This window comes from Amblyraja radiata, chromosome 2 (assembly GCF_010909765.2).
Source record: "Amblyraja radiata isolate CabotCenter1 chromosome 2, sAmbRad1.1.pri, whole genome shotgun sequence".
In the NCBI taxonomy this organism is placed as follows: Eukaryota; Metazoa; Chordata; class Chondrichthyes; order Rajiformes; family Rajidae; genus Amblyraja; species Amblyraja radiata.
This window is the reverse complement of record NC_045957.1, coordinates 113,762,324-113,781,608: the sequence shown is the minus strand read 5'-3', so window position 1 is coordinate 113,781,608 and position 19,285 is coordinate 113,762,324. Positions and strand designations below refer to the sequence as shown.

The 19,285-nt window shown below is 43.1% G+C and overlaps 1 protein-coding gene across 3 annotated transcripts in view; it reads left to right on the top strand.

Moving 5' to 3' along the window:
- cdkal1 (CDK5 regulatory subunit associated protein 1 like 1) overlaps positions 1 to 19,285 on the top strand; it is a 553,618-nt gene that overhangs the window by 58,189 nt on the left and 476,144 nt on the right. For all 3 annotated transcript variants that reach the window (XM_033013633.1, XM_033013634.1, XM_033013635.1), the window contains exon 4: positions 18,132 to 18,216. In XM_033013633.1, the coding sequence (XP_032869524.1) occupies positions 18,132 to 18,216 (85 nt within the window). The remainder of the gene's footprint in view (positions 1 to 18,131; positions 18,217 to 19,285) is intronic.

Here is a 19,285-nt window from a genome sequence, read left to right as displayed (position 1 = left end):
TTATTCCAATATTTGAATTCAATTCAAATCTACTCTGCACAGTGTATAGACACTATGTTAAAAGGCTATGTTAAAAGGGGAAACTATGTAGTTTCTTTGATGCTTAAAATTATTTTGGATTTTCCTGCACTTCCCCTTGCTAATCCATGAATGAATCCAGCAAAGAATGAGACCACTTGGCTGTCTCTTCCTTTACTGTCTGCTTTGTAGATCTGTTAATTCAGTCCCAGTTCCCTGCTTTTTTTCCCCATGGCTCTATGATTGCTTTTATTTCAAACAATAATCCAATTTACATTTTGATGTTATTCAATCTGCTCCCATTATCCTTTTCAGCAGTGCATGACAGATGGCAGTAATTATAGGGGGAAGACATTTTCTAATTGTTTCTCCAGATCTTTTGATTAGTACGGGTGTCGGGGGTTATGGGGCAAAGGCAGATGAATGGGGTTGAGAGAGAAAGATAGAATGATTGAATGGCGGAGCAGACTTGATGGGCTGAATGGCCTAATTCTGCTCCTAGAACTTATGAACTTATGAACTTGCGAACTTTTGAGCTTTTGCTAATAACCTTAAATTAGTTTCATCAGATTGCCGACCCTTCCGCTACCGAAAACAGATGCTATCACAAATCCTTTAATTTTGAACTTTTCTATCAGATCTTCTGCTACAAGGAAAACAATGAGCTTGTCTCCTGATGCAATTAAATTCCTCATTTTGCTCTGGTAAATCCCCGTCTGCATCCTCTCTGTGTCCTTGACAACCTGCCCAAAGTTTGGCATGCAGTATTGAGCAGTAGTCTAGCTGAGGTCTAGCCATAAATGTTTAGCATAACTTCTTTGATTTTGTAGTATTAATAAAGCCAAGAATCTTATACGCATATTGTGAAGATTATTAAAAAATCATGCTATTTCAAGCATTTGTGTGCAGACATAATCTTTGTTCCTGCACTTTAAAATTACACCATTTTTATATTGGATATTTTGATTCTAATTGATCTAGTTTCATCTACCAGTCTAGACACAAAATGTTGGATTAACTCAGCGGGACAGGCAGCATCTCTGGAGAGAAGGAATGGGTGACGTTTTGGGTCGAGACCCTTCTTCATCTACCAGGCATTTTGGTAACCCAATTGTTCTTTTGTTATGAAACATCGAAAGATAGAACAGTGCAGCACAGGAACCGGCCCTTTGGCCCACGATGTCTGTGTCCAACATGGTGCCAAATTAAGCTAATCCTACATGAGATTCATTCCCTGTGTATCCAGGCACCCACCACTCTTGTGAAAAAAGAAAATTGCCTCACGTATCTCCTTTATATTTTCCTCCTCTCACCTTAAAGCTATGCCCTTTAGTTTTTAACATTTCCACCCTGGGAAAAGGTTCAGACTGCCTCTCATAATTTTGTAAACATCTGTCATGTTTATGTTTAGGTTTATTACTGTCATGGAGGTACAGTGAAAAGCTTTGCTTTTGTGTAGTATCCAATCACATCAGGTAATATGATACATAATACAATCAAGTCAAACTCAAGCCCAGGTCCACCACAAGTTTTCCGGCAATTGGTGGTCCGACTCCTCCTTTAATCTGGACAAAATAGCGAGAGCACACATGAAATCCCCGTGGATGTGGTGCCTAGGCCGGGTGATGCGGCCGATCTCCACCTCATCGATTCTTCCACGGCTGATCGGCGGGTTGAACTCTGGCAATGCCAGAACCGGCAGTTCCATTCCCATAGCCGACTTCTGTGGCCAATCGGCGGGTAAAATTTGCCCTCTGCGGCAGGGGCTCTGGAACTCCACCAGGACGAAGCTGGCAGATCTGTTGCCGAAGCCGACTTCTGAGGCTGACTTTGCAAGCCGGTATCTTGGCCCCCCCCCCCCCCCCCCCCCCGGTGGTTTAGGTGGTCCATTCTGGTACAGTTCGACTACTCTCGGAGGCTGTCATCTCTTGGTCTGGTAAAACAGAGAAGGGGGAATGACTGGAGTGGGAGTGGGACAAGTCTTTAATTATGTTGGCTGCTTTTTTGAGGCAGCATAAAATGTAGATGGTGGAGAAATCAGAACTGTGGAATGGATTCTCCGCAATTCCTCACGGTCTTGGGCAGAGCTGTTCCCAAACCAAGCTGTGATATAACCCAAAAGTTACTTGCAATGGTGCAACTGTAGGTCTTCCCTCATACTCCGATGATCCAGAGAAAACAGCCCAAGTTTGTCCAAACTCTTCTTATTGCTAATACATTCTAATCCAGGCATCATTGTGGTGAACCATTTCTGCATCCCCTCCACGTCTTTCCTGTAATGGTAGAACCTAGAGCTGCACACAATACTCCAAATGCAGCCTAACTGAATATTTATAAAGCTGCAACATGAATTCCTGACTCTTATGGACTTGGACATCAAATTCCACACTGTACAAAAAGCTGTTCAGGGTCTTTCGATGAACTGCATACTTTCCCTATTGCGGACGGCACAGTAGCGCAGCGGTAGAGTTGTTACCTTACTGCGTCAGAGTCTCGGGTTCGATCCTGACACCGGTTGCTTGTCTGTACGGAGTTTGTATGTTTACCACATGACCTGCGTGGATTTGCTCCGAGATCTTCGGTTTCCTCCTACATTCCAAAGACGTACAGGTTTGTAGGTTAATTGGCTTGGTATAAATGTAAAATCGTCCCTAGTGTGTTAATGTGTAGGTTGATGCGGACTCGGTGGGCCGAAGGGCCTGTTTTAAACTAAACAAACATTTGGCTTCCTTAAGTGCAATACCTGAAATTTGCTTACATTAAACTTATCTGCCATTTCCCTGCCCATATCTATAACAAATTATCCCCTTGCTAGCTAATGTATGCCAGAGCTTTGTGCTGTTTGATAAGTTTAACCATTACAGCTATTTGAAAATATATTGGAAAAAAGAGCAGTGCTGGTCATATTGACTGTTTCCAGGAGTGTGTCACTGTGCTTCCAGCCACAATCATTCTTCACTACTCCCTGCTTCTCTCCATTAGCTACACTTCTCTGCTTTCATTGTCTTCAATTTTATTAAAAGTTCTATCCTGATACTTGGTAAATCGAGTTCCATGAATATAGATTATGAGACTTGACCCAGGCAGTAAGGTGGAAATGAAGGAGGGGTTAATTCTATATGGAAGAATAGCGTATGCTCTATGTATATGTTGCTGTCTCGTTTAAACCACGCATAGAATTCAGGTGGTCCGCAGTCAATAAGTCCACAGAATTCACCTTTGCAGTATTGAGTTTAGTTTATTGTCACGTGTACTGAGGTACAATGGAAAGCTTTTGTTTTATGCCAACCAGTCAGCGGCAAGGCAATGCATGATTACAATTGAGCCATCCACAGTACATGATAAAGGGAATAATGTTTAGTGAAAGATAAAGTCCAGTAAAGTCCTATTAAGGGTAGTCCAAGGGTCTCTAACAAGGAAGATAGTAGCTCAGGGCCGCTCTCTAGTTGTTGATAGAATGGTTCAGTTGCCTGATAACAGCTGGGAAGAAACTTCAGAAGAGCCGCTACAGTAAGAGAATAATGTGAATAACGTTTAGTGCAAGATAAAGCCCAGTAAAGTCCAATCAAAGATAGTCCAAGGGTCACCAATGAGGTCGATAGTAGTTTAGGACCGCTCTCTAGTTGTGTTAGGATGGTTCAGTTGCCTGATAACAGCTGAGAAGAAGCTGTCCCTGAATCTGGAGGTGTGCGTTTTCACACTTCTTTACCTTTTGCCGATGGGTGAGGGGAGAAGAGGGAGCGGGCAGAGCGCGACTCGTCCTTGATTATGCCGCTGGCCTTGCCGAGGCAGGGTGAGGTATAAATGGAGTCAATGGAAGGCAGGTTGGTTGTGATTGTCTGGGCTACGTCCACAATTCGCTGCAATTTATTTTGGTCTTGGATGGAGCTGTACCAAAACCGTTCTGTTATGCATTCTGATTATATGCTGCTTAATATTATATGCCACATGATTGCACAGAAGAGGGTGCAGGAAAGATTCATCAGGATGTTGGCTGGATAGACTTGTTTTCCTCAGTTGAAGAGTCTAATGTGAGGGGGGAGGGGCGGTTAGAAGTATTCTAATTTGTGAAGGCAACAGATAAGTTGGATAGCAGGAAGGTTTTCCCTGGGAGCAGAGATGGCCAAAGCTAGAGAGGCTTGGGTTTGGGTAAGAGGGGATCTAAGGAAATATGTTTTTATCTCAAGAGTGTTTGGAATCAGGAACGTGCTCGACCGATGGGCCTTTTTCTCTGCTGCAAGACTTGCTTGAACTAATGGAATGGCGGGTAAACCAAAGTATATTTTCAATGCCTTAAAAATTAATCAACTGTTAAAACTGTTATGTTTAAGAACTTTGAGAAGGGCGCAACTTGATCAGAAAGTAGGATTTTCAAGGCAGCAGAGAAAACAGAGACTTCTGTAATTTCTCCTGGTGAATGCAGATTAATTTTTCCAGAATATTGCTGTGAATGAAGGAGAGGCGCATTTATAAGCAGCTGTTTCGAAGACAGAATTAGAATGTATCGCCCAGAGAGAGCCCAGAGATGCTGCCTGTCCCATTGAATCACTCCTGCATGCTGTGTTTATCTTAGAATGCATCGGAGCAGGGTAACAGCAGTCCTGAATTTCCACATGCAACTGGTCATGTGGAGACAACATCAGTTGCTGTAAGAACAGCATTGACAATGAATCCTGTCTGCTTTGCAATCATTATTAAAGAATCATCATTATAAAGGTGTCAGGGGTTATGGAGAGAAGGCAGGAGAATGGGGATGCGAGGGAAAGATAGATCAGCCACGATTTGAATGGTGGAGCAGGGCTCTCTCTTAACTTTTTTCCCTGTTGCCAGCCGGGCAACCTAGGCAGCTTTTTAGGTTGCCAAATGACAGTTTAGGTGGTCATTTAAGATGGCTTGCATGACGTGTGCGATAATGTGCTCGGACGAAGTGTGGAGTTACCAGTCGGAATTATGGTCAACGAAGCATTCATATATTATTTCTGCTTCAAATAAAGTCACAAACTAAACATATTCACCAATCAAGACATGATATATACCACAAAGTCATGCAGCAAAATAATACAGTATCTCATCTCCTTCTACATGTTGCAATGAATGCAATTTCTATTATTTCTTTCCACTTCCAAACAAAATTCTGGTTGGATTATTCAGCGTATGGATGATCAACCTCAGTGAGACCAAGTGCAGGCTTGGCGATCGCTTCGCACAACACCTACACTCAGTTCGCAATAACCAACCTGATCTCCCGGTGGCTCAGCACTTCAACTCCCCCTCCCATTCCGATCCGACCTTTCTGTCCTGGGCCTCCTCCATGGCCAGAGTGAGGCCCACCGCATATTGGAGGAACAGCACCTCATATTTTGCTTGGGTAGTTTACACCTCAGCGGTATGAACATTGACTTCACCAATTTCAGGTAGTCCTTGCTTTCTCCCTCCATTCCCCTCCCATTCCCAGCTCTCCCACAGCCTACTGTCTCCGCCTCATCCTTTCTTTTCCCACCCCCTCCGACATTAGGGTTGAAGAAGGGTCTCGACCCGAAACGTTGCCTATTCCTTCGCTCCATAGATGCTGCCTCACCCGCTGATTTTCTCCATCTTTGTCTACCAACGGGATCCCACCACTGGCCACATGTTCCCATCTCCTCCCCTGTCAGCTTTCCGCAGAGACCGCTCCTTCCGTAACTCCCTGGTCAATTTGTCCCTTCCCACCCAAACCACCCCCTCTCCTGGCACTTTCCCTTGCAGGAAGTGCTACACTTGTCACTTTACCTCCCCCCTTCACTCCATTCAAGGACCCAAGCCGTCTTTCCAGATGCGGCAGAGGTTCACGTGCACCTCCTCCAACCTCATCTATTGCATCCGCTGCTCTAGGTGTCATCTGCTCTACATCGGTGAGACCAAGCATAGGCTTGGCGATCGCTTTGCCCAATACCTCCACTCGGTTCGCAATAACCAACCTGATCTCCCAGTGGCTCAGCACTTCAACTCCCCCTCCCATTCCGAATCCGACTTTTCTGTTCTGGGCCTCCTCCATGGCCAGAGTGAGGCCCACCGTATATTGGAGGAGCAGCACCTCATATTTTGCTTGGGCAGTTTACACCCCAGCGGTATGAAAATTGACCTCCAATTTCAGGTAGTCTCTGCTTTTTCTTCCGCTTCCCAGCTCTCCCTCAGCCCACTGTCTCCGCCTCTTCCTTTCATCTTCCCACCTCCTGCACCCTCACATCAGTTTGAAGAAGGGTCTCGACCCAAAACTTCGCCTATTTTCTTTGCTTCATAGATGCTGCCTCACCCGCTGAGTTTCTCCAGCATTTTTGTCTCCCCATTCACATAAGTTCTGTTATTCCACTTTCCTCACCCACTCCCTACACATTTTACAGAGACAAGTTAACCTACAAAGCCAATGCATCTTTGGGATGTGTGAGGAAACCTACATGCTTGCAGGGAGAATGTGCAAATTCAACACAGACAGTGCCCGTGGACAGGATCGAACACAGATCTCTGGCGTGTGAGGCAGCAAGTCCACCAGCTGTGCCACTATATTTTATTTTCCAACACACAAAATATCCATTTCCAGTCTTAAATCTCTAAGTGATGCTATGTCCTCCTTTACAGCTACTGTATATTTTAATTCAGTTCAAGACTATGGGACAGTGCATTGGCCATAAAGTTGCTGCCTAAAATTGCCAGAGACCCGGAATTAATCCTGAATATGAGTGCTGTCTGTATGGAGTTTGCTCCCTTTCCCTTTGATCGCATGTGTTTTCTCCAGGTGCTTTTGTTTCCTTCCACATTCCAAAGGTGTGCAGGAACCTTTTTCAGGCCCAACCCAAAACGTAATATTTTCCTTTTGTCCAGAGATTCTGTCTGACCTGTTGAGTTACTCCAGCTTTTTGTGTCTACAGTTTAAACCAGCATCAGCAGTTCTTTCCTACACACACGATATTATACGATAGAATTTTATTAATCCCAGGAGGGAAATTGTGTGTGTGTGTGTGTGTGTATAGTTATATATTCATATATAAATATACACTGTTTTGTTTTCTCGTTTATAACATTGTTTACAGAGTACTATGTTTACATATTCTGTTGTGCTGCTGCAAGTAAGGATTTCATTGGGGACTGAGAGAATAAAACACTCTTGACTCTTGACTTACGTCGCTAATGTGTGGGATAGAACTAGTGTATGGGTGATCGGTGGTCAGTGTAGACTCGGTGGGCCGAAGGGCCTGTTTCCACTCTGTATGTTTAAATTAAACTAAAACACTAAAACCAGAGGAAATCTAAAGAAGGGTCTCTACCCGAAATGTCTCCCAATTTCTTCTATCCAGAGATGCTGGCTGCTCCATGGAGTTCCGCCGCACAATTAAAGCATGGAATAGTCTTCACCCTACTATAGGTACCCAACCAGAAGCAATTAAATGTAAGGTAGTTCTTTTTTCCCCCAAGAACCCTTTTTTGTTTAAGTCCAAGTCAAGAGTCAAGAGAGTTTTATTGTCATGTGTCCCAGATAGGACAATGGAATTCTTGCTTGCTGCAGCACAACAGAATATGTAAACATAATACAGAACAGGAGATAAAAGTTCACTGTGTCCATAGACCATATTTATATGCACAATAAATAAACAGATAAAATGCAATAGGCTGTTATTTTTCAGAGTTTGGTGGTGGTGTTTAAATTCTGTTTAGATTCCTTTTTGAATATTTTTGGAGGATCAAGAAACCAAGAAGCAAGAGTTACTCCAGGGAGTTACTCCAGCTTCAGGGAGTGATTCTGCGTTGGTTTTCAGCAGTCACGGCGAGTGGACAGCAATGGCAGCCAGATCTCCCAACAGAGAGTGACAGAGAGAGACAGAAAGATAGAGAGGGGGCCCGCTTAGAATTAAGCGATAGGTGCTTGCCAAGCCGGGCAAAATGGCATGGCTTTTATGTTGTCCAGGGCTGTGGGTTGCCATTGGCAACCGGGCAACCGCTAATTTCGAGCCCTCTGGACTTGATGGGCCGAATGACCAAACTCTGCTCCTAGAACTAATGAAGTTATAGATTATCACCATTCATTCCGTATCAATGCTCTTCTTCTATGCATTGCCATTGCTTTCTGTCCAGTTCATACTTCATACTGAATTATGAAGCAAAGTAAATATGATTCTGTCCCAGTATTTGGAATTGAGGACAAAGATTGAACTAATATTTCATTTCATTATCTGAAGCATATTGTACTTGTTCTAAGCATATATATTGTACTATCAGTACTTGTTGATCTGAAACCCGTATATCTGTTTAGTTGGATAGAGAAGCTCTGACAATTATTTGAAGAGTTTTTGCCCATAATCCAAGCAACATTTATCAATGGACAATAGACAATAGGTGCAGGAGTAGGCCATTTGGCCCTTCGAGCCAGCACCGCCATTCAATGTGATCATGGCTGATCATCCCCAATCAGTACCACCGCCCCCATTCCTGCCTTCTCCCCATATCCCCTGACCGCTATTTTTAAGAACCCTATCTAGCTCTCTCTTGAAAGCATCCAGAGAACCTGCCTCCACCGCCCTCTGAGGCAGAGAATTCCACAGACTCACCACTCTCTGTGAGAAAAAGTGTTTCCTCGTCTCCGTTCTAAATGGCTTACCCCTTATTCTTAAACTGTGGCCCCTGGTTCTGGACTCCCCCCAACATCATGAACATGTTTCCTGCCTCTAGTGTGTCCAAGCCCTTAACAATCTTATATGCTTCAATGAGATATCCTCTCATCCTTCTAAACTCCAGAGTGTACAAGCCCAGCTGCTCCATTCTCTCAGCATATGACAGTCCCGCCATCCCAGGAATTAACCTTGTAAACCTACGCTGCACTCCCTCAATAGCTCCAGGTATGGTCTCACTAGGGCTCTGTACAACTGCAGAAGGACCTCTTTGCTCCGATATTTGATTCCTCTTGTTATAAAGGCCAACATGCCATTCGCTTTCTTCACTGCCTGCTGTACCTGCATGCTTACTTTCATAGACTGATGTACAAGGACCCCCAGATCCCGTTGTACTTCCCCTTTTCCCAACTTGACACCATTTAGATAGTAATCTGCCTTCCTGTTTTTGCTACCAAAGTGGATATCGTTGGATGAACTCCATCAACATAAATTAACTGACAATTTATGTGCTGCTTGGACCTTTCTGTGCTGTGTTTGGTTTGGCGTGGCACAGTGGTGCAGTGGTAGAGTTGCTGCCTTACAGCGCCAGAGACCTGGGTACAATCCAGGGTTTTTGCTGTCCATACAAATGTTGTGCATTCTCCCCTGTGACCATGTGGGTTTTCTCCTTGTTCTCTGGTTGTGTAGGAAGCAACTGCAGATGCTGGTGTACACTGAAGATAGACACAAAATGCTGGAGTAACTCAGCAGGTCAGGCAGCATCTCTGGATAGAAGTAATGGGTCTATCTTCAGGTTTGTAGGTTAATTGGCTTTTGTAATTTGTCCTGTAGGATGCAAAACTGGGATAACGCAGAACTAATGTATAGGTGAGCGTTGGTTGGCATGAACTTGGTGGGTCGAAGGGCCTGTTTACACGCTGTATCTCTGAACTAATCTTTGTCGACATATTCATAATCATAGTTTAGGAGTACTGAAGAAGGGTCTCGACCTGAAACATCACCCATTCCTTCTCTCCAGAGATGCTGCCTGCCCGCTGAATTATTCCAGCATTTTGTGTCTATCTTTGGTTTAAACCAGCATCTGCAGTTCCTTCCTACACATTTAGAAGTACTTTATTGGTTACAGTCCCTTAGGACAAAAAATATATATAGCTACAGGTTTTTAAAAAAATCATATGCCTCCAAATATAATATGACTCAAACTTGAAGATCTGCAAATGTTTTAAAAGATATGTCAAGGATAAGTCTAAAGTTTAAATAATGATGAAGCTTCTCGGATCGGTATACTGTAATAATATTGTTTACGAACAAAAATCGAAGGAAGTATTTGAAAAGGCAGACTGAATTCTGAGCTGACAGGTCCACACTTATCTGGCTAATTATTACTCACTTTGTGAGCTTTGAACTAGGGCTGCTTTTTCAAGTCTTTTATCCAAATTTTGTTTCCATGTTGCATTACAGCCGGATAGCACAAGGTGTTGGCTCTATTGCACTTAAAAAAGCTTTAGCCAACAAGCATAATCTCACAAGTTCCCACTCAGCTATTCGATTGTTCATATGCAAAGCAGTGGCCAGGTGTTTCTCTCAAGTTGAGAGAAAAATCAAAGAGATCCACCGTAATAGTAAGATTAGTGGGCAACGTGTCTTGGACAAGTCTTGGGCTGACTACATTTACTATAGCAAGGTGACTATAATAAAGATTGATGAAGAGTGGCCTCCTCCTATGTTTTTATGTCCTGCTAAGTTTTCACTGTATGTATAACTTGTCACCCACAATGAACCATTGTGGGCTCCACCTTTCCTTGATCATTGTTGCTGGCTTTGAACTGTCTTTTTGCATATATTTCATTAATTTGTTCTATGGTCCTTTTGTATATCTCGTTCCCTCTTCCCTGACTCTCAGTCTGAAGAAGGGTCTCGACCCAAAACGTCACCAATTCCTTTTATCTACCTGACCCGCAGAGTTATTCCTGCTTTTCGTGCCTATATTCGATGTAAACCAGCATCTGTAGTTTTTTCATACACACTTTGTGTTACAAAGTTTGAATCTTGTTGTACATTGCCCACTACTTGTGATGATTAGTATAAACTAATGGCTTAATAAGATGAACAAATATTTTGGGTATAAATATTGATGGCCAGATAGTCCAATAGCTCTGATGAAAGGTCGTTGTTAGATGCTTTGTTCATAGTTAGCGTTTGATCCTTTGAATGTTTTTAATATCTAATTTCCAGCATCTGCAATATTTTGCTTTAGGGCTTCTCTAAATATTTGTCAAAATATTTATGTTTTACTTTCATCTTAACCATGGACAGGGTAAAAATAAAACATTAATTTCCGGGCATGTCTCCAAATATGTAAAAAGCGAATGCCATTTGGAGAAATGTGGAACATAATTTTTTCCTTGATTTGTCAATATTATTTCACTGGTCACATTTCTAAAGGCTTCAAGGTCTTTTCAAGATCAGTCAGGACTGTTTTGTATTGATTGCAGTTAATCATATTCAACTTTAATGCCCCATGGTCATACCAATGTCCATGTTCATTGCTGATGAAATAATGTGTAGGAAGGATGGTTTAAACTGAAGAGAGACACAGAATGCTGGAGTAACTCAGTGGGACAGGCAGCATCTCTGGAGAGAAGGAATGGGTGACGTTTCTTCAGACTGGTTAGGGATAAGGGAAACAAGAGATATAGACGATGATGTGGAGAGATAAAGAAAAATTAATGAAAGATATGCAAAAAAGTAACGATGATAAAGGAAACAGGCCAATGTTAGCTGTTGGTTGAAAACGAGAAGCTGGTGCGACTTGGGTGGGGTAGGGATAGAGAGAAAGGGAATGCCGGGGCCAGCTGTTGAAATCGTAATCGTAATAAATTTATTAGCCAAGTATGTTTTGCAATGTACAAAGAATTTGAATTTGTCATACAGTCATACCAAAAAAAGCAACAAGACACACAACTACATAAAAATTAATATAAACATCCACCACAGCGGCTCCACCACATTCCCCACTGTGATGGAAGGCAATAACGTATTATCTTCTTTCCTCCTTTTCTCCCGCGGTCGGGGCATTCGAACCATCTGCAGTCAGGGCGATCGAAGCTCCCGTAGCCGGTGATCGAAGCTCCCAGCGTTGGGGCGGTCGAAGCTCCTGCAACTTGGAGCTCCTGAGGACACAAGTCTTCAGGCGCCCGCGGTTGGAGCTGCTGAGGTAGATTCACAGCTAGAGGCCGCCAGCTCCATGATGTTAGGCTGCAGTGCGGACTGAGAAACGATATGAAAAAAAGTTGCATCTCCGTCGAGGAAAGAGATTAAAAAAGTCTCCCCCCCCCCCCAATAATAAAAAACTAAAGGTACACTAAACATACATTGAACAACAGAATAAAAACAACCAAGCAGAAAAAGACGAGACAGAACGTTGGCAGAGGCAGCCATTGTTCGGCGCCACCTGCTGAATCAGTAGTCAATTCTTCCAGTCCTTTTTAGTTTTCGGATTAATTCAATAGCTTGTGTTTCAGAGTTATAGAGTCATACGGCAAATTCGGAAACAGGCAATTCGGCACACTTTGCCCACACCGGCCAACATGTCCCCGCTATACTAGTCCCACCTACCCTCGTTTGCCGCATATCACTCCGCTTATGAAATCCAGAAATTGCTAATGTACGACAATACACTTGACTGTGGACTTAACTGTTGATAAATGGACACAAAACAGAAGAATAAAAAGGGCATTTTCAGGTTGGGAGGCTGAGACTAGTGGTGTGAGGCTGGGATTGATGTTGGGACCCCTGCGGTTTAGATCAGCGATTGGGATGACATTTTCCAAAATGTAATCCATCCAAGTTTTCAGATGGTGCCAAGTCAAGTGGTAGTGCTGGTAAGGAGGAGAATGTGGAGATGTTTTGGGGAAATATAGACAGGATAAGTGAAAATAAAAAAATCTGCAGATGCAGGAAAGTCACAATAAAAATAGAAAATGCTGGAAATGCTCAGCATGTCAGTCAGCATCTGTGGAAAAGGTGATAATATTATTAAAATCATAATAGGAATTTACTTGTCCCCAATCTTAATGATCTATTATTGACAGTGCACTGGACACTTCACCAGGGAGAGGATGAATGGCCTGTTTTCAGGTCCAGGCTGAGTATTCCTCCATTTCAGTGACCGGCACAAAGGTGGGGCTCTCTCTAGCAGGGAATACCTCAATCGGATTGTGGTCCAATCCTCCTTCACCATAAATAGGTATGGTGGCGTAGCGGTGGAGTTGTTGCCTTACAGCCCCAGAGACCCAGGTTCGATCCTGACTACGGGTGCAGTTTGTGCAGAGTTTGCACATTCTCCATGTGACCTGCGTGGTTTTCTCCAGGATGTCCAGTTTCCTTCCACATTCCATAGACGTAAAGGTTTGCAGGTTAATTGGCTTTGGTAAAAATTGTAAATTGTCCCTAGTGTGTAGGATAATGTTGATGTACGGGATTGCTGATCGGCATCGGCTCGTTGGGCTGAAGGGCCTGTTTCCACGCTGTGTCTCTAAACTAAACTGATCTATACAATACCAGTTATCTCTAACAGAACTTTATAGCACAAAAACAGGCCCTTTGGTCTAAAAGTCTGTACTAAACATAGACACAGAATGTTTAAGAAGGAACTGCAGATGCTGGAAAATCGAAGGTACACAAAAATGCTAGAGAAACTCAGCAGGTGAGGCAGCATCTATGGAGCGAAGGAATAGGTGACGTTTCGGGTCAAGATCCGATCCCATCGGGGGTGGGGGGGGTGGGCGGGAAGAAGAAAGGAAGAGGTGGAGACAGTGGGCTGTGGGAGAGCTGGGGAGGGGAAGGATGGAGAAACATAGAAAATAGGTGCAGGAGTAGGCCATTCGACCCTTCGAGCCTGCATCACCATTCAATATGATCATGGCTGATCATCCAACTCAGTATCCTGCACCTGCCTTTTCTCCATACCCCCTGATCCCTCAAGGACCACATCTAACTCCCTCTTAAAACTGGCCTCAACTACTTTCTGTGGCAGAGAATTCCACAGACTCACCACTCTCTGTGTGAAAAATGTTTTTCTCATCTCGGTCCTAAAAGATTTCCCCCTTATCCTTAAACTGTGACCCCTTGTTCTGGACTACCCCAACATCAGAATCAATCTTCCTGCATCTAGCCTGTCCAACCCCTTAAGCAAGGACTACCTGAAATTGGAGAAGTCAATGTTCATACCGCTGGGGTGCAAACTACCCAAGCGAAATATGAGGTGCTGTTCCTCCAATTTGCAGTGGGACTCACTCTGGCCATGGAGGAGGCCCAGGGCAGAAAGGTCGGATTCGGAATGGGAGGGGGAGTTCAAGTGCCGAGCCACCAGGAGATCAGGTTGGTTAATGCGAACTGTGCAGAGGTGTTGGGCGAAGCGATCGCCAAGCATGCGCCTGGTCTCACCGATGTAGAGCAGTTGACACCAAGAGCACCGGATGCAATAGATGAGGTTCACTAATGTGGATTCCCTTCAGTTACTCTCTCCCACTAGATCCTGGGTCCCCTAGTATTTCCGGGAGATTGTTTGTGTCTTTCTTAGTGAAAACAGAATGCAAGTACTCATTTAACTGTTCTGCCATTTCCTTGTTTTCCATTATAAATTCACCTGTATCTCTTGGTAAGGGACCCTATCTTCAATATTCTAATATTTTCGAATTTCGATCTGATTCAGTACATTAATTTACTGAACATATGAATTGGGCAGCTGTGAAAAGAGTGGAGGCTGGTTGTATCAGCATGAGAATAAGTTAATTAGTCTGGTGGAAGAATTGGCAGGAGGATGTGAAATCCATTGAAAAATATGATATTTAGTGGTGGCAAATGAGGACACGCAGAAAGATGCCATGAGGAAGATTAATTGTTGTTTCAAATTATCTAACTTATTCTATCAATAATGTTCACTGTGGATGAAATCACTTGTTGATTTCTTAGTTTCTTAGTAACTATTTTATGTGGACTGTTTACAAATGATTTGAATATCATGTATTGCTGGCACATTATTACTCTCTCTTTTTGCTTATTATTTACATGATCCTTGACTGAAACGCCTGGTGTTAAACAACTGATTGGTAGGCTGTTGACTGAAAGGCAGGTTTTCCATATCGGTCATACTTGCTAGATTCTGTATTTATAAAGTATTCGTTACAAAAGAATAAAATGCTGTGCAAACAACAGGCCTCCATTTTGCTATGGGAACTGAGTACAGTAAAATTCTGATAACCTACTGCATTTTAAATTTGAAATTCCACTGGTTTGGCGTCTTGTTCACTGGATAACGTTGCCCATGCTCCCATTAAAGTCTTCAGTGTCCTGCTTCCCACACTGCTTTTAAGCTCCTGCGAGACCCATTTTTGCACACCCTTCAAATCTGCTCACTAGAAGATGTGTAGGATGGAACTGCAGATGCAGGTTTAAATCGAAGATAGTCAAAAAATGCTGGAGTAACTCAGCGGGACAGGCAGCATCTCTGGAGAGAAGGAACGGGTGACGTTTCGTATCGATACCGAAGTCTGAACAAGGGTCTCGACCTTAAACGTCACCCATTCGTTCTCTCCAGAGATGCTGCCTGTCCCGCTGAGTTACTCTAGCATTTTGTGGCTATCCTCACTGTGAAATGTATTGTACCAATGCAAGGGGAGCACAGTGGTGTAGCGGCAGAGTCGCAGCCTCACGGCGTCAGAGACCCAGGTTCGATCCTGACTGCAGGTGCTGCCATATGTATTATGGGCGCAAACAGAGTTTGTACATTTTCCCTGTGTTCGCATGGGTTTTATCCGGGTGCTCCGGATTCCTCCCACACTCCGATGCCGTACAGGTTTGTAGGTTAATTGGCTTCTGTAAATTGTCACTAGCCTGTAGGACCAGGCACTATTGGTCAGCGCCGACTCAGTGAGCCGAAGGATCTGTTTTCACACTGTATCTTTAAACTAAACTAAACTAACATGCATCACTTAAAAAAAATAAAATTTGAATGTAGACATAAGGAACTCCAAACGATAGAATCTTAAGTAAAATGCAAAGTGCTGGGTGAACTCAGTGGGTCAGGCAGCATCTGTGGAGCGACCCTTTTTCAGACTTGAAAGTTTGGTGAGCTATTAATTATCATAATATCAAAGTGTTCTGAAAATCTGTCTGGCCAACAAAGTCCTGAGCGCGCCAGATTATTAGAGTTTTACTGTACATAGTGTAGCCTCAGTTATCTATTCCCCATGTCAGGACTTACATTCTATTTATTATGAAACTATTATTCATTCAAAGGGTACGATTAAGTTCAACTAACCCATCCGCTGCTCATCTGTCACCTCAGTTCTTGCTGCTCCACTGGCATCACCAACAACACCTCTATTTTAAAACTCCCATCATTTTCACATATCTCCATACCCTCATTCATCCCCATCACTGTTACATCCTCCAGTCTAATAAGTCTCCTGGATCTTAACCGTTGTCTAATTCTGGCTGCTCGCTCATCTTTAATTTGTGTCGATGCTAGACACAAAATGCTGGAGTGACTCAGCAGGACAGGCAGCATCTCGAGAGGAGGAATGGGTGACGTTTTGGGTCGAGACCCACTGAGTTGCTCCAGCATTTTGGTGTAAACAAGCATTGGCAATTCCTTCCTACGCATTTTGATTTGCGTTGCTTGCCATGGGGCAAAATAATTTCATTTGCTGATTTATATTATAAACTGTTTAATTAGGGGACTTTGCTGCACGATTGAATAGTTTGTATTTATTTTGCATGTACAGTGTCTTCTGTTAAGCTTGCATCACAGTAAGAGGGTCTCGACCCGAGACATCGCCTATTCCTTCGCTCCAGATGCTGCCTCACCCGCTGAGTTTCTCCAGCATTTTTGTCTACCTTCGATTTTTCCAGCATCTGCAGTTCTTTTTAAACACGAGGAACAATCTCATCAGTGCCACACATCTCTTTATTTTCCTGCACCTGTGTAACTTATCCTATCACACACATTCTCATGAATTCTCCCTTGAGTTTTTTTTGCCACTAACCTGAGGGGCAGTTTACAACAGTAAATTAATCTACCCGTATGTCTTTATGATGTGGGAGGTAGGTTTTAGCATTTGGGGAAACCCATGTAGTCACAGAGGAGACACATATTATACACAGACAGTACCTGAGATTAAATATTGAATCTAGGTATATGTGAAGCAGCAACACAAACTACTGCACTAAGATGCTGCCTAACCTAAAGGGCTGATAACACGAATGTTTCATTTTGTTTATTTTCTAATCATTTCCTAACTGCTCTTACACTTCTGTAACGGGTGCCAAGCATTTTAACACTTAACTCCCCTTTCCCATTCCCATACAGACCTTTCTGTCCTGAGCCTCCTCCACTGTCAGTATGAGGCCACACACAAATTGGAGGAACAGCACATATAACTCGCTTGAGCAGCTTACAACCCTGCATTATGGTGTATAATTTCTCTAATTTCAAGTAACCCTTGCCTCTTCTCTCTCTCTGTCCATCCACCACCTTAGTTGGCCTGCTGGTTATCATCATCTCCACGCCCAACAATGGACCATTGCTGGCCCTTTAGTCATCGGTGCCAGGTCTGATCTGTGCTGTACCTTTCCATACCTCTACTTTCCCTCTCCCCTGACTCTCGGACTGAAAAAGGGTCTCAACCCGAAACTTTACCTACTCCATTTTCTCCAGAGAGGCTGTCTGACCTGCTGCGTTACTCCAGCGTTTCGTGTCTATCTTACACTTCTTGCGTTCCTCTTCGAGTCATTAGGTCACATAACAGGGAAACAGGCCATTCAACCCAACATTCCTCTTTGACTAGTGGGCACCCATCTGTATTAATGCCATCCTCCACCACTTGGCCCCTAGTCTTTAATGCCTAGATGATTCAAGTGGTCATCTCGCCATCCCTTAAATGGTGTCAGCGATTCTGCTTCCACCACTCTCCCCACATTGTACTCCAGGTACTCGCCACTCTCTGGTTCGAAGAAGATCGCCCCTCTCAGAACCCTCTTGTTTCCACTTGACTGGAGGTTCAAAAATTCTTAATAATTGTCATTAAATTAAATGAAACACCCCAACTTAGTTGGATACAAATACGAAAAGTGTGAAAATGCCCACCTCCAGATTCAGGGACAGTTTCTTCCCAGCAACAGCCTACCAACAACAAGAGAACAGTCCTAAATGACTATTTATCTCATTGGAGACCCCCAGACCACCTTTGATAGGACTTTACTGGCTTTATCTTGCACTGAGCGCTCTTCACGTTATTCCCTTTATCATGTGTCTGTACACTGTCGACAGCTCGATTGTAATCATGTATTGTCTTTCCGATGACTGGTTAGCACGCAACAACATTTTTTAACTGTACCTCGGTACACTTGACACTAAGCTGAACTAAACTGATTTTCTAACAGGCTCCTTTTTCTCTCTACTTGCAGAAAACTCATCCAGTGCAGATTTATGGCTGCTGAACAGTTGCACTGTAAAAAACCCAGCCGAAGATCACTTCAGAAACTCAATTAAGTAAGTAAAATAAAAAGTAACCCACCAGTAATTCATTCTGAAATATTATTTTTGAAAGAACATTTGACATTTCATCCCGAAACCCTAATACTGATGTGAATTAAAATTTGGCACAATGGCATGGCAGTTTCAGCGTTCAATTTCCACCAAGTTCAGCAGGATTTACATCAATGTTAAAAACCAAGAGTGAATGTTTCAAATGAAATATTATCCATTATCAGCCTTATAGCTATCGACTGAATATTTGACTATTACATTCTGATATGTTTTAGATGCTAGAATGCAACAAAACAGACGTTCTCGCTAGAATTTAGAAGATTGAGGGGGGATCTTGTAGAAACTTACAAAATTCTTAAGGGGTTGGACAGGCTAGATGCAGAAAGATTGTTCCCGATGTTGGGGAAGCCCAGAACAAGGGGTCACCGTTTAAGGATAAAGGGGAAATCTTTTAGGACTGAGATGAGAAAAACATTTTTTACACGGAGTGGTGAATCTCTGGAATTCTCTGCCATAGAATGTAGTTGAGGCCAGTTAATTGGCTATATTTAAGAGGGAGTTAGATGTGGCCCTTGTGGCTAAAGGGATCAGGGGGTATGGAGAGAAAGCAGGCACAGGATACTGAGTTGGATGATCAGCCATGATCATATTGAATGGCTACTAGGGCCAAATGGCCTATTCCTGCACCTATTTTCTATGTTTCTGCAAATGTGCAAATGTTTGAGAATACTTAATGATTTTATTTTTCTTGTTTTAAAGCCGAAAGGTTTTCATGGTTAGATAGATTTGAAGAATTAAACTTAAGTATATTTATGGATTTTAAAGATTCAAACATCTGGATATCACTAACATACTCTTCAGTTTAGTTTAGAGATACAGCGCGGGAACAGGCACTTTGGGCACCGACCAGCGATCCCTGCACATTAACACTATTCTACACACACTAGGGACAATTTACAATTATACTAAGACAATTAACCTACAAACCTGTATGTCTTTGGAGTGGGAAGAAACTGGAGGTTTCAGAGAATGGGGAGAATGTAAAAACTCGGTACAATCAAGCACCCGTAGT